This window comes from Lissotriton vulgaris, chromosome 6 (genome assembly GCF_964263255.1).
Source record: "Lissotriton vulgaris chromosome 6, aLisVul1.2, whole genome shotgun sequence".
In the NCBI taxonomy this organism is placed as follows: domain Eukaryota; kingdom Metazoa; phylum Chordata; class Amphibia; order Caudata; family Salamandridae; genus Lissotriton; species Lissotriton vulgaris.
In genome coordinates, this window is record NC_141694.1 from 655,602,494 (window position 1) to 655,619,275 (window position 16,782).

The 16,782-nt window shown below is 41.3% G+C and overlaps 1 protein-coding gene across 1 annotated transcript in view; it reads left to right on the forward strand.

The window, feature by feature from the left end:
* RNGTT (RNA guanylyltransferase and 5'-phosphatase) overlaps positions 1-16,782 on the forward strand; it is a 1,829,700-nt gene that overhangs the window by 695,373 nt on the left and 1,117,545 nt on the right. The window contains exon 10 of the mRNA XM_086926663.1: positions 16,363-16,434. Within this exon, the coding sequence (XP_086782789.1) occupies positions 16,363-16,434 (72 nt within the window). The remainder of the gene's footprint in view (positions 1-16,362; positions 16,435-16,782) is intronic.

Here is a 16,782-nt window from a genome sequence, read left to right on the forward strand (position 1 = left end):
GCACACCTTTCTAGGGTCGAGTCTGGAAACCCCTCTAGTATGCCTCAGCCGTTCGGCTTGATGTGCTTTTAATATGCTTCATTGTGGTGTGTTTTTCCGTTTTTAGCCTAGTGTTTTTTTTTGTACCGTGGACTTTGGTCCTAAATAATATACCGTCCCATCCTCATTCCCAGAAACCAGCCTATGCATTCAGAACATCTTAATAACCACCGGTGCCCCGTGCAGGCATGTTGGCGTCTCATAAATTGCGCTATGATATGGATTTATTCACAGGTCAGACTTAATACAACCCATCTAACGCCGGTGCCTCTGGCTGGGATCGTGTCTGAGTAATAATAAAAGCTAGTTTGCCTGATAATGAAAACTGAATTATGGGTAGATGTATGCTCTACTAAGTAAAAAGATTGAAGCAAACACAGTATAATTGATCTGTTTTTTAAGGTAAAAATAATATTATAACAAGCATTTGCAATGCAATAGGTCTCGCATTCGGAAAGTGTGAGATATTGGAATTGTTAATTGCAATTTTTTTATTTATGTGTTGTTTTAGAAAATAGATAAATTATTAGCATAGGCATTTATAATGCCAATAGCTTAAACTTTCGCAAATGTGACAGGTATGTGGAGTGTATGTATGTTTTATAGAGTACAGTAAATCTGTGATGTGTAATTATGTGGTACTGAGTGGCTTTATGTTGAGTGCATGTATGTTGCATTGAGTAGAGTGTTAATATGTGGAGTGTAATTTTGTGGTACCGAGTGGTATTATTGTGATAGTATTTATGTTGTATTGAGTAGAGTGTAATAATGTGGCTTGTAAGTGTGTGGCACTGAGTGGTATTAGGGGTGTATTTAAGTTTTATTCAGTAGAGTGTAAATATGTGGTATGCAATTATGTGGCACTGAGTGTTAATATGTGGAGTGCATTTATGTTGCATTGATTGAAGTGTAATTATGTAACATATAATTGTGTGGCACTGAGTGGTATTGTGTGGAGTGTGTGTTGGATTCAGTAGAGTGTAATTATGTGGCATGTAATAATGTGGTATTGAGTGGTATTATTTGTAGTGTGTGTTGCATTGAGTGTAGTGTAATTATGTATCCTATAAATATGTTGCACTGAGTGGTATTATGTGGAGTGTGCGTTGTATTTAGTTGTATATAATTATGTGGTGTGTAATTATGTGGCACCGACTGTTATTTGGTGTGCAAGGCACATTGAGTGCAGTGGTATGATGTAGCATATCATTATGTGGCACTGTGTGGTATGATGTGGAGTGTATTTATGTTGCATTGAGTTGTGTAAACATGAGGTGTGTAATTATGTGGCACTGAGTGGTATCATTTGTAGTGTATGTTGGATTGAGGCAGTGTAATTATGTATTATATCAGTATGTTGCATTAAGTGGTATTGTGTGGAGTGTATGTTGCATTCAGTATAGTAAATATGTGGTATGTAATTATGTGGTACTGAGTGGTATTTGGAGTGCATGTTGCATTGAGATCACTGTAATTATGTAGCATATAATTATGTGGATGTGTGTGATTATATGTAGTGTATTTATGTTGCATTGAGTAGAGTGTAAGTATGAGGCGTGTAATTGTACGGCACTGAGTGTTATTATGTGTTTTCAAACCGTTATATACATAAGATGCATATGTATGCATGCATTTATATTTGTATTTATATTGTTATGCAGATGTGTATATATATATATATATATATTTACTCCGCAGTGTGTGACTGTACAGTGTGAGACATTGCTGTGTGTGTGTGGGTGTGTGTGTGTGTGTGTGTGTGTGTGTGTGTGTGTGTGTGACAGCGCAGTGTGTGTGAGGCAGTGCAGTGTGTGTTAGGCAGCGCAGTGTGTGTGTGAGGCAGCGCAGTTTGTGTGTGTGTGAGGCAGCGCAGTGTGTGTGTGAGGCAGCGCAGTGTGTGTGAGGCAGCGCAGTGTGTGTGTGAGGCACACAGTGTGTGTGAGGCAGTGTAGTGTGTGTGAGGCAGCGCAGTGTGTGTGTGTGTGAGGCAGGGCACTGTGTGTGTGTGATGCAGCGCAGTGTGTGTGTGAGGCAGTGCAGTGTGTGTCTCAAAGTGCAGTGTCTGTGTAATAGGACAGTGTGAGTGGCACACAGCAGTGTGTGACTGCATAGTGTGAGACATTGTTGTGTGTGTGTGTGACAGCGCAGTGTGTGTGAGGCAGCGTATAGGGTGGAAGAGGCGTGATAAATGAAACAGGCGCGAACATAAGGAGGAAAGGGCGAGGCAGTATGAGGCAGTTAAGACATTCATCATTCAAGTTTGCATGGAGTCAATGCAAACAACGAATACGAATCAACAGCAAAAATCATGACGGAAACACAATTAGCAATGCGTCAGGATCATACATTCATAGGTTGCATTTGGAAAATGTTTAAAGGAGGTCCCCGAGATTGTGTTGCGATCGATCGCCCAAAATATTTAGGCGTGCGACATAAGTCGTTTGAATCATGTTTGGATCAAGAAATGCACCATTGCGCATGGGGCGGAAGAGGCGCAATAAAAAGATTCGGCGCGGATATGAGGAAAGAGAAGGGGGAGGCAAGATACAGCAATTATGACAATCAACAGTGGTGTACATGGAATCAAATCAATAAGTTGGTGCCAAACATTATTAAAATTGCAGAAAAAACCATGTAAAAAAAAAGACACATGTAGTATGATGAACAAAATTAGAACGAGGGCAGCGATGTATTTACAATTTGTAGTTATCCGCGATGTGGGTCCACAGTGCCCGGTAGGGTGGGAGAGGGAAAGAAAGGCGATACTGGTTTAGCAGTTGAAACATGTATCGAGGAGAACATAGTTGTGAGCGTCCACGATTCTGTTGCGGGCAGTAGTATGGCTTCAAAAGACTTTCGCAGAGGTGAGACAGAAAGTGCACGAATCATGCACGAACTACTGTGGCAGATTTACAAACCCGAGTGGTCCATTCGCTTAAAAAATACATTGTGGGTGAAAGACAGTGAATCACGGTGTCTAACGAAAAATACGTATAGGTGCTGCAATGTTTTTGATCAAACAGGGCAAGTCGAACAGTGAACTGGTAGTGATCTATGCCGAGAGGTATGAGCGTTAGAGTAAGACAAGACGAAGGGGGGGGGCGTGTGGTATTTAGGTTAACAAGCTCTCTGCATTGCTGTGGCGGGGGCGGGGGAGCACATTCCTTTGAAGTCTGATGTGGGGTCGGGGAGCAGATGTCTTTGAAGTCTGATGCCGAGTTGCACAGGCTCCCAAATGACTGACTGGAATGTGTGATATGCACGCGCCTGGCTCACATGAACTGTACCGAATCTGCAGTTTGGGGAGACTTTTCGGAAGCCTTACTATAATCTCGCCGAACAATGCTTACGCATTGCTTCAGCGAGACCTAAAAATGCCGAAATATTGTTATACACTTAGTGTTACAGATAGAAAATGTTTCTTGTGGGGTAATGTTTTTTAAAATGAAATTCCTTTCTCATACATTGTCATCTCATGGATGGGAGTGCCATTCGTGTTTCACATCTTATTTAAAGCAGACCGATTCAGAAAATATACACTAACACAGCATTCTCAGACTGTGAAGATCTCTTACTCTAGATTTCTTGGTTTTATGCTTTTGATATTTTAGTGGCCCAGCAGCTTCTAATCATTCATAGTGGTGCACTAGGGAACATGTTTGAGAAGGACCAAAATGTATCTCAAAGAATGTGTGTATTAGTCTCAGGGTCGAATCGCATGCTTCTCTAGCTCACAGAATCCTGTAGTGGTTATAGTGTGCTCAAGTCTACCGTCTACCGGCCGTGTCACTCCCAGTGGGGTGACCCATTGAGCCTGCCTGTCTTCCGGTCGCATCAGTCTCACTGCGGTGACCCATCGAGTTTCCCTGTCTTTCGGTCGTATCACTCCCACTGTGGTGACCTATCGAGCCTGCCTGTCTACCAGTCGCATCACTCCCAGTGGGGTGACCAATTGAACATGCCTGTCTCCCGGTCGCATCATTCGCAGCGGGGTGACTCATCGAGCCTGCTTGTCTACCAGTCACATCACTCCCACTGGGGTGACCCTTCAAGCCTGCCTGTCTCCCAGTTGCATCACTCCCATTAGGGTGACCCATCAAGCCTACGTGTCGTTTGGTAGTATCTCTCCCACTGGGGTGACCAATCAAGTTTGCCTGTCTTCCGGTCACATCGCTCCCAGTGTGTTGACCCAATTCTGGTTTTGAGCTGGGAAGAGAATGCACCTGGGAGCCAGGTGAACTCATTAAAAAGAGCGTGAATGATGTCCAGATAAGTCATTGGCGCTTTGATGTTCTCCTTCTAGCCCTCTCAGCTAAGGGCCACAATACTGGACATCACCCTGATATTAAAGGCTGCATGAAAACTGATTTTTGATGCAGACTGCAGTCAAAAAAAGATGAAAAATGTCATCAACATCTCTTCTTTTTATTGTTGTGTGTGGTGTGTAAAGTCATGACTTCATGGTATGCTGCTTGAGGGGTAATAACCTGGTGGCGATGAGACACAGCCCACGTGTGCTGCACCTTCACCCCATTTGCTTTGATACATGAGCTCCTACATGCCTCACCCTACAGCATGGCCACATCGTCACCTGAAGATCACAAACCATCGCCAGTACAGGTACAAACTTCTCTAAGTTTCACTAAGAATCACTATCTATGAGAACAATGTCTGGCTTACACTAAGAACCTTTGCCCCAAATGGTGCCACTTGATAAAAGACTCTGATATTTAACCAGCCGCTCTTGGTATTGAGTCTGAAAGGCACCTCATCTGTCTTTTGATGCACTGCTCGGTACTGGATATCCGTGATATTTTCCACCAATTTGAAGAGACTAAAAGATTGTCTTATGAAGGTTTCAAACATACTTTAATATTGTATTTTCTACCTAAAAGGAACGTTGACTATGAATCCTATCTGTTTCACTTAACGATGCTGAAATGAGGGGAGAAGTTTGACTCTTTTATCAGGAGGTTAAAATAGAGAGTATTACATTGTGACTTTGATATCTACAGCAGTAAATAAGCTCTCCGATAATAGATCATAGCTAGCTGCAAATTTGCTGCCTGAAGACAACGCCTATAAATAAAACCCAGAAAGAATGAAGATAATCTAGCTATTGCCCAAACGTCCTGCACTGTGTGCCGAAGTCATGAACCAACGTAAAATCAAAACCACAGTGGAAGCATCCGTGCTTTGCATTGAAAGCATGTGTCTGCATGGCAGCGACTCCAGATGCATTTGCTCCCATTGTGGTTTTCCTTTCTCTCATACGGAGGCGTTCCTTGTAGCACGGGCATGTGCAAAGCCGTTGGTGCAGTGGACATTTTCAGACTGTGTGCAGAAGTCGCAGCAGACACAAATCTGAGACAAATGGCTTGACCACAACAAAAGCCATTTCCTCATCCAACTGCAAATCAAAATAAACTTTTCGTCCTTGTCAAGGGATCAGAGAAAGGGCGGTAAGACCTGATCTTCATCAACAGACTCTTAGAATACGCACAAAGCCAGTGTCTTCTCATTGTGAGGCAGGATCAAAACTAACAAGCATTTGCAATGCAATAGGTCTCGCAGCATTAAAGTTTGAGTTATTGGCGTTGTATATGACTGTGTTGCATTACATTTTTAGCAAAGTCTGTATTGGTGTATAAAGATGATTTGCAAGATGATAGCGATGGAGTGGGGGATGGATGGATGGATGAAGTGGAGGGGATGGATGGATGGATGGAGTGGGGTGATGGATGAATGGGGGGATGGATGGAGTGTGGGGGGATGGAATTCATGTGTGCATTAAAAAGAGGAATCTAAGGATAGAAATAAACGGGGCACCCTCCACTCGCATAGTGTATAAAATATTAGCCCCATTTATGCACCGCTCATTTCATTGTAGTGGGTGGTGCCCTACCTTCTGTAATCAAGCAAAAGGGGCAGCCTTATCCCATTTTAGGTAGTGAAATCCAGCAAACTGACTGATGCAACAGTTGACAAACTAGGAGACAGCAACTTACTCACACTTCTTCATGTACAACATTCCCTAACTTGCACATATCCTGCATCTTTTGCCTGCTTACCCTCACACAGAGGAACACTCCGATGACGAAAAGCGTGGGGAACTGTACGACGTGTTCATTGCACCCTTGAATCCGTGAGGTATCTCCTTTTATGCACGGGTGAACAATTGTGGCTTATGTGGTACTTCTCAGACAGGGCACCAGCAGCTCCAGACAAGTTTGAGCTATTGACATTGCAAATGACAGTGCCTTTTATTTTTGTTTTTAAAACATAAATAAAAGGCATTGTCATTTACAATGCCAATAGCTGAAATTCGTGTAAATGCGTGACCTGTTGCATTGCAAATGCTTGTTGGTAAGGTCATTGTACCCGAGGGCACTGAAAAATGTGCAGGTGCTCGGAAAACTTAAAAGATTCAAGAGCGGTGCGCCAAATCTCCATTGGTAGGTGTGGAAAGAAAGAAACTGACATTAGTGCGAGGGGTGGTGCTTAAATGCAGCTCCTGGTACAACAAAGAATGGTCTCAGCACACTAGCAATTAATAAATACAGTCGGAAAAACAGTTCTTGTAGAACGTTATATCTCAACACTTATTCAAAGTAAGCACATAGGAAATAATCCAAGTGTAGTCGGTGTTCTTTTTTCAAAACTTTTTCTTCCTTTATTATTTAGAGTATGAAAATTCTTCAATTTGATAAAATCATCTCATACACAGCCATAGCCTGAGACGCTTCGGATCGGGATTGTCGGCGTGCGGTTACGATGCCTGAACGTACGATTTAAACATTTCATGGAGCCACAATAGAAGGCTGAATTACCTTTTACTAACACTTTTGTGTATCTGACCTGAGATTTATTGGATCTTCCAGAGGAGTCACGATTTTGATTCTTCTCCTCACATGCAAATTAATTGAGAACATTGCACATGCTCTTAAAAGCCCTGAAGAAGTCTCTAGAAAAGAGGCGAAACGCGTTGGCTATGACTGTGTATGAGATGATTTTATCAAATTGAAGAATTTTCATACTCTAAATAATCTACGAAAAACCTCCAAATCCAGTCTTTTACCAGAGGGATATGGTAAAGACAGGGATATGGTAAAGACGGGAATCTACGGTTAGAAGTATCCGACAAAATCAATATTATTGCTGTAGTACAGCGAAAAAAGACAAGAGACAACACTTTGGTAAAAGGGAGAGGATGTGGCTTAACGACCAGAGCTGACGACGTTGGAACTGGGGAACCAGGTTCGAGTCTCAACTCAACTTCCTGTGATTCTGGGCAACTCAATCTCCCTGTGTCTCCCCAAAAAATTAAGGCATTCCTGGGTAACAACTGGTGCTCATGTAAAGCGCACCAGGACCTTCGGGCCAAGGTTGGGCTATTTAAAACTCCACCAAAAAAATATCAAACATGAAATTACAGTGTGTACTGTAGCTCCTTCGGTGTGAAATGCAAAATATGGCACTTATACAAGCAGAGGGTCGCCTTTCATTAAAGTGCACTGCCCACCCACCCACAGAGGTGAAACGTACGTAAAGACTTTCTACCGAATGCCTGTTATTCAATATGCTAATGATTATTAGTGCCAAAGATGCATTTCAGTCCTGAAAGCAGATACATCGGCAGCAGTCTGAATCTTGCAGTAGTCACACCACATTCTCTCTGGAGACAGAAGGAGCCGATGAAAGACTAGAACCTGCTCTGCTGGAGGCCGTCCTCCGGTGTTGAAAGTACCATAGCAACAAACAGGGCAGGGCTGGAAAAGCACTAAGCACACAGTACACGGTGAAAGCAACACAGGGCACGTCTGACATTAACTCTTTAGCGGCCTCTCTGAGGCAACGAGACTAAAACAAATGTATACTCAAAGCAGACAGAGACAACCCCAGGGTGTTATAACAATGAGCTCTACATGCTCTTAAGAAGGCTCCTCAGCAGCACATCTGTCTCTAGGGCAAGAGGTGCAACCCGGTTGCTCTCGCTCTCCGTCCAATCCACGGTTGCGGGCGCTTTATCACGTGACCACATGAGGCTCACCTTCAGTAGCGGCTCTGGCGACTATCAGGCAAGTTGGTTTTGCCCCTCTGAGCCAGTCCGCGGCCACCGTAGACCCTGGACCAATCTGCTTTTTCATCTTGACAACACCAGCCTTCTGGAAGCCGCGACTCCTTTCTCCGGGTTCCGCCTCCTTTCCTATTGTCAGTGACAGAGCCTTTGCGGGCCAGCATTACGTCATCACACAGGGAATTCGCACGCGACCCAATCCCATGGCCGAGTCGGATTCCGACGCACGCGACCCAATACCAAGGCACGCGTCGGAATCCGACTCTGCCATGCGTCTCAATGTGCGCGTGGCCAGCTCCTGTCTCCCCTTGTTGTCGGCTGAGCCGACAGCTATAGTGCTCTCAGCTTTCACGCGCTTTTTGCAGCGAGCCCTAAAAATGATGAAGACCTGTTGGAACTTTTTCTGAACATAAATGTCAATGGAATCCCTATTTCTTTCATGGTGGACACTGGTACCACCATCATTGCGATAACTGACTCTTTTCCAATCTACCACATGTGCCCAATTTTTAAGCGGATGATGAGCATATCAAAACTATGGATCGAGCAAACCTCGTAAGTGCATGACTGTATTCTGTCCTCAACTCATGCACAACACGCCGTCCTGCAAACTCAGCATCTGTGGTGGAGGCAGCTGCTGGCACTGGTTGTTTTTTAATCTTCAATCGGCAGTCAAACAAGGGCTTTTAAAAGTTCTGTGTCAAATTATAGTCAGTCTGTTTAATAAATCAGTGTGGAACTCTTTCCAGGTCTGTTTTCAAGTCGTGAGCAAATTAAAGAGTCATCAAATTCGACTTCATATATATGTGTCAAACAAGTAGCTCAACAGTTCTGTGGAAGTCCCCTCAGAATTCAAAAGGAGGTAGAAAAGGAACTTCAAAACTTAATGGCGCAAGACATCATTGAACTGGTAAAAGGACTGACACCCTGGGTTTCACCCACCCATTCTTACTGTACCAAAAGGACATTGAAAATTCTGCATCAGAGTTGATATGCATCAACCCAATCAAGCCTTTCAGTACAAGAAACACATGGCACCAGTGATTCATCAGTTAAATGGAGCATGTGTGTTCTCCAGCCTACAGCTCAACAATGGATATCATCAGTTAGAGCTGGAAGAGGGTTTGGGAAACATCATGACTTACACAACGCACTGCAGGTTGTATCAATACAAGTGATTTTGTTTTGTCTCTCTTTTGCTGCTCAAGTATTTCAAAAAGTAGAATTAAGAAAAGTCATCCAAAGCATACCTAAGTGTCACTCTATTGTAGACCCAAGAAGCTTTACAGGATGCTCTTTGCACACTCAATAAAACAAGTGTCAATTCCGAATGGCCAATCTGAAGTTCTACATCCACATTTTTTCACAAGAAGGAATGTGTCATAACCCAGACAATTTTTCTACTTTTGTGCCAGCACCAATACAAGAAAATCTGTCAGCTCACTGTTCATTTCTGAGACTAACGTGCTACTGCTCCTGATATATTCCAGACCAAAGGAATATTTCTTTAGATGGTTACGGAAATCTCAAACTTTATTCTAAACTTTTGCATAAAAATCACAAATGCTGAAAGTCTTGTTTAGCCTGATTTGCGCCAGCCATTTGGCTTTGAGAGCAATTTTTGCGCAAAGAGATGATCCTGAAGCCGGATGACTAGTAATAGCATATGTCAGCTTCAGCCTTACAAAGCCAAAACTAGCCTTTTTGCAGGCAAAGAAAGAAGGCTTTGAAGTGATGTGGGCATGTGAGCACTTTTGTATCTTTTTATATGGTAAATCAGTCATCGATCTGACTCCCCATTAGTCACCATATTTGGAAGCGCCAAAGCCCACTACAGACAGAAATGTGGGGCTTCCATCTGGAATACTGCATATTCAAGATCTTCCATTGACCTGGTAAGGACAAAACTGCTGTTGGACACATTGAATCACGCAGGTGGGGAAACTTAGAATGTGCTCATAACCTGCCCCCGCAAAGGAAAATGAAAGCTCTTTAGGCTTATCAACATGTCTAAAGTGAATAAGCCCATCATGCCAAAGGGTTGATACACTAACTCGTTTGGTCATTTGTCGTACATTGCAAAGTCAAGTAGTTAACCTTGCACACGGAGGACCTTGAGCTGTGGTAGCCACCAAGATACTCGTTAGACAAAAAGTGTGGATTAATTTCATACGTATTTAACAAATCTCCCCAAGCACTCAAACTTGTATTCAAAACAATGTATTCAAAGTCCAAAGTATAAAGTGTAAATTGACATAGTTACAGATCCGTAGTCCATATAATAATCAGTAACTCGGATCCTTTCAATCAAGGTTGATTTAATTCTTGGTAGTTCTTGTCTCCAAAATTCATAGTTGTCCAGAGACAGCAGTTATCAAAATAAAGCAGCCAACACGTGTTTCCTTGTGTCAAATAGCACACATTGACCTCATCAGGGCTGCAAATCATAATATAAATAAATAAACATATATATAAATTCCATATTAACACATAGTTTAACTAAAATCAATTTAGTCATAAGGAACCCGTGAAAGATAGAGTGGAACCAACAGTAACCAGTAAAACACATCACCCGAGTAGGTGTACATGCCTCAAGTTAACCTTCACCAAATAAATGTCAGTATCACAGAAAAGGAAAGAACTATCCAACTGATTCCCTTCATAAATTCAATAGTTTATCATCATACAACCATGACTTAAATCAAATTTTATTGGCGATGGACATTGAGATTACGGTAAATCTCAAATAAAAACATATATTGGTGTTGTTTGTGATGGCGAAATTTGAAATAATAAGTTGGGAAGAAGTGAGTGTATCTCAACCTACGTTAGTACACAACTACTTATAATCTTACAAAGTATGTGATGTAAGTTAAACTAAAAGGAGTGGGGCGGCTGTTAAATGGATTGGCGATATGTGAAGGCATTTTGTAGAGGAGCATACATGGGCTCTTTTGGGTATTGACCCATGCTTTTTTGGTTGTATGATGATAAACTATTGAATTTATGAAGGGAATCAGTTGGATAGTTCTTTCCTTTTCTGTGATACTGACATTTATTTGGTGAAGGTTAACTTGAGGCATGTACACCTACTCGGGTGATGTGTTTTACTGGTTACTGTTGGTTCCACTCTATCTTTTACGGGTTCCTTATGACTAAATTGATTTTAGTTAAACTATGTGTTAATATGGAATTTATATATATGTTTATTTATTTATATTATGATTTGCAGCCCTGATGAAGTCAATGTGTGCTATTTGACATGACGAAACACGTGTTGGCTGCTTTATTTTGATGACTGCTGTCTGTGGACAACTATGAATTTTGGAGACAAGAACTACCAAGAATTAAATCAACCTTGATTGAAAGGATCTGAGTTACTGATTATTATATGGACTACGGATCTGTAACTGTGTCAATTTACACTTTATACTTTGGACTTTGAATACATTGTTTTGAATACAAGTTTGGGGGCTCGAGAGATTTGTTAATTTCTATTGACCTACTTTGTGGGTTGTGGTGGGTGTTTGGTAACCACACCCCTCCTCCAAGAAGCACCAAAAATATACTGGCATATTGTAACTTTCCCTTTACCATGCAGAGCGCCCTATTACCTGGGTTACTGATTTTTTGATTAATTTCATACGTAATTGAGTAAAAGAATGACACGTATGTCAAACTGAGCCATTTCAGATGTTGCCCTTCCCACACAGGTGTGGATCGAGGTTGCAGCTGATTTCTTTGGACCAGTCTTGACTATACAGTACCTCTTAGTTCTTACCGACGAATGCTCACAATTCCCTGTAGTCATTGCTGTGGACAACACTGACTCTTAGGTACCCATTGCAGCACTTATCACGGTCTTCTCACATTTAGTATTCCCAAAGTTGGATAATGGCCCAACTAGCTGTGGAGGAGACTTTAAAGAATTTGCTGGTTAGCTAGGTTTCAAAAACTGAAAAATATGACTGTTGTGGCATCAAGCCAATGGGATTAACGATTCATGGCAAGACCGTCCACATTGCTAAAGCTATCAAAAGCTTATCCTCAGAAACAATGTGTCAAATTCTCAGTAATTACTGGGACACACTGCCTAGCACGACAGTTGTGTCTTCAGCAAAACTCACGTTTAGAAGAGTGATGTGTGTTACTATACCTTATCTAGCTGAAGAATCCTGCTCTGACTTAACACAGAAAGTACAACTTTGATATGCAACCGCCAAAGAGAAGATAAACGTATATGCCGAGCAGCAGTGGAGAGTTCAGTCTTCATGCTTGTTGTAAGGAAGCTTTGTGCTTGTCAAGTCTTGTGGTACCCAAAAGTATCATCCAAATTATGACCCTCAACCATATGTAATCATTGACTTTACTGGATCTGTGGTCACAGCCTAGAACGATGGGCCCACGACCACTCAAAAATCCTCATATTTAGGCACAGGGTGCCCCAAGAAATGGGATAGGAAGTGATCGCATTGGAACAAATATCAAGGGGATCCCTGTGTGTCGCCCACTGTTGAAATGGAGATGCATAGACAAGCTGGACGTGAGGGAAACGTTTAATATGCAATGAGAATTAATGTCTGCTCGGTTATTCTATTGATTATCTTGAACATGTTGTCCAATCATGTATATATGGCTGTGATTGAAACCAATAAACACATTTACCCCCCGCCCCCCCCCCAAAAAAAATCCTCATATTTTTAAACACTCTGTTGGACCCCTGTGAAAACGAATTTGAAGTGAAATCACCTTTCTTGAATGACAGCTGTGGAGAAAATGATGATGCAGGCTCTGAAATTTTAAGCTAAATGCTAACCACCCCTGATATGTAGGAGCTCTGTCATCCACCGCCTACTTCTTTTTCTCTAGATTCTGAACCGGTCCCTCCCTATATTCCTCTATCTAATATATCACTGGATTCAAGTACCCCTTGCTCAATTACTACCACTTTACCTTTCGTCCATCCACGCACCTGTCTAGCCCTAACCAAAAGGCCAAAGCTCCAGAATGCTTTAATACAGTGATAGAGTAATATAGACTACAAATATACGTTTTGGTGAGATGTACCGTCTTTGAACCTGCCTGTCTTCTGGACGCATCACTTCCAGCATGGTAATGTCTTTTAAGTTCTGCACTGGGAATGGGATGGTTGCAGGAACCAGGTGGGCTTATCCGGTATAGAGCGAGCTGCACGCCAATAAATCATCAATGCCTGCACTCTCCTCCTAGGCCATGTCAGCTAAGGGTCTCAGTACTGGACATCATGCTGATATTGGAGGCTGCTTGAGAACTGATTCTTTGATTCCATCATCACCATTTTTTTTGCTTTATTGGTGAGTGGGCTGGGTGAAATCATGACACTATAGTGTGTTGCTTGAAGGATACTACACTGGTGCGCTTAATGCTTGAAGGGCAAAATGGCTGTATGCCGATATTAGTGAACTGGAAAGTGAAAGAAAACATCAACCCAAAAGGCCTAGGAAACAGTGACCGTCGTCCTGTTGAGCTAATTCTACTAAGTTACTTTTAGGGTACAGTTATTTGTGACACTAATGAGGCGGGTGACCTGTCCTTTTTTCTCTTTTATGCATTGTGTTTTGACAAACAGTAATAGAATTGTAGAAAAGTGGAATATTATCTTTTGTGAGCTTCTCTGATGTAGCAATTTTCTAATGTCACCGAAACCTCCTATTTGCAAGTCATTCAGTCGCACTGTGATCAGCAGCACACGCACAATAATGCTGTGTACGAGGAGTCAGACTTTATATTTTGATTTGTACCTTAGCACAACTCCCTGAGATCCCAGGCTGAAGATCCTCTCCTGGTTTCACGTAAACCACAACTAACCAAGTTTAATTAAATGTTCAATAACCATTCTATTTATCCATTTGCTCACTGTTCCACAAGACTGGAGCTCTAACTCACAGGAGTCTCTTACGTTGACTGAAACTGGTCTTGGGTTGCTTGTCTTCCGATCTGGAAGAGGGGCCAGGGCTGGCAGTTCAGGATGGACAAACAGTTTCTGTCGGAGAAGGAACAAGACTGATTTGCATATGACTGGTCTCTGTCTAGAGTGGACTAGTGGGAAAAAAATGCACAAACTCAATCCTGGCACCAATTTGATCTAACAAAGAATTGTAGATGTCATGAGTTGAGGAAATGTTTTTTTCCCTTTCTATAATGCCAAATGTTCATTGTATTGGTGTTCTTCCCATAGTTACAGTTCTTAACTGGTATTGTCTCATGGGGTCTCTTCATTTTTTTTCAAATCTCTTTATTGATTTTATATTTTTAATACTCATAATTCCTGCATGCAAACAGCACTGGACTTCGATTTATATCAGGAATACGCTACACGTATGTCCCGATTGCATTATTTAGACAATCGGAATATGATAAAGTAGTCGGGGGACATAAAAGCAGGACAATAATTATAACCATGTTCTAGTTATCTTGTGCGTCAAATACGTTATTACACGTCTATTACTGTCTGCCTTTACATGTATTTGTATAGAGACAAAGTGGTAACATCTACCCGTTGATGGCCTGGTAGTGTCAATGGATTAGATAAATTAGGCAAACAGAAAAAAAAGAGAATTGCATAAACTAAGAAAATGAACAACTAAACATGTGTAACAGATGCTCAGCCCATAGTGCCCTACCGTGTCTCATGGGGTCTCTTCATGTTGCTCTGTTACCACTAATTACTAGCATTCTAATGACAGTAATAATTTCTTCTGGGCAGACTTTGATTTCTGGATTAATTAAGCAATGCATATTTACGCATTCTCCTTAAACTATAATCAATAAATACATCATTCATTATCTTCCACTAATAAAAGCTTTGAATTCTTCTCAGATCCTAATAAATCTGGTGGAAATTTAGTTGATACTCACAAATCACAGTTTGTTAAACTCCATTTATCATATTCTATACATCCTCTTGACAAACATCATTTTAAATGTACTTCTTTTCATGAGCAGAAGAGAGAGGCTTAAGCAAAACTTTATTTGGTTGCACAGGGTCTTAACACTAGTATTCCCAATGTTGAAAAAACTGTAGACAATAACAGTTATCCTGTAATTTATTGTGTAAACTCTATTAGGCATTGTGTTTATATAATTAGATGAATTAGTCCAGATTTTAGGGAATTGTTTTATTCTGGGCTCTGCCATCAATCCACTTCAAAAGTTGCAAGTAGCTGGGTTGAAAGCATTCTTCTCAGCAATGTTTAGCCATGTGCATCATGGAGGTCTCTATTTTATCATCTTTGTTTTATCATTTTAGTGCATGGGTCCTTTTTAAACAGCCCTATTCTCTCCCACAAATGTAGGGAACCGATTCTGAAGAGCATTAGTCCACCATGAAACTGAAGACTCTCCCAAACGTCTCACCCTAGTCTTTTCTAGTAACCTCTTTCATTTACAGCTATACTGTATGGGTGATGACACGGTACTTACATTTCCAGTTTTGGAGAGCGGGGAGAATATAATGCACATTATAATGGGTAAAGTTTTATTCGCACTACAGAGTCAATGGGGATCCATTCTTTAACACCCCATTACATTGAAGCGGATTTTATAACATTACCTCAGCTGCCTGATTCTCAAAGCATGGCAACTACATTACATTGATGACTCCCGAAAAGAATGAAAGGCACATGCGACTGTCCAACGTCTTAGAGAATTTACCTTTTTTTATCCTGAAAAGGTGTGTTCAGGATTGCCGCTGGCTTAGATAGCAATATCGATCTTGGCTTGTTCAGGGGTTTTAAAGCAAAAAGATGGATGTTCCCCAGTGAACATTTATTTGTCTCCCAGTAGCTGTGCTCGCGACTTGTTTTTGAGATTCAAAACACTTCATAAAGTACATGCCATTGCTGCCTACCTTTAAAGGTTTAATCATGACTTATGGTTAAGAATATTTTCTACATACTTCACAATGTGGTTATCGCTTGAAAACTATTCATTAATTAGAAAGAGTAACATCGGGTGCATACAAATTTAAATTTTGGTAGTTGGCAACAGGATAAGTTTTACTTGCCAATTGTAATATGATCTCTCGAGTCACTTCATTTTAAAGTTCACACTTGCGATATTTGCCAATTTTGTAATAGCTTGAGTATAAGTCTGTTTCAGACCTGAACATGGTAAACAGTATTTTTGTGCATCTGAAGGTTTTCACTGTTTACTATCTCCGAAACTGCTTTGTACTTACATTTTAAAATACATTTCATTTGTTTTAGGAGATGATCATTGACAAGGTAAAAGGACAAGTGGTTCCTCGGTACCTGATATACGACATCATCAAATTCAGTGTAAGTACCTGCCGCCTCCATTATAATTTGTCTTGATCTTGTTAGTCACGTTTAATAAATCTCCCGTGCAAGGAAATCAATGTTCATTTAAGGTTGCCCTGTCCTTTATTGTTAATTACATGCTGTTCCTGAACTGTATACCAGATCAGAAACTCCTCTCAATTTGCGTTTTCCGCAGTAAAGATAAATTGTGCAAAAGTGGATGTGGTGACAGCGACGAATAAGCAGAGATGTAGTGAAGATGTCATCTTAAATGTGAAAAGGCATTTACTAAACCAGTAGGCCTGACTGTGGCAAGCTGGGGCGTTGGTTCTTCTATTTTGTTTTCATGGCAAGGCAGAAAATAAA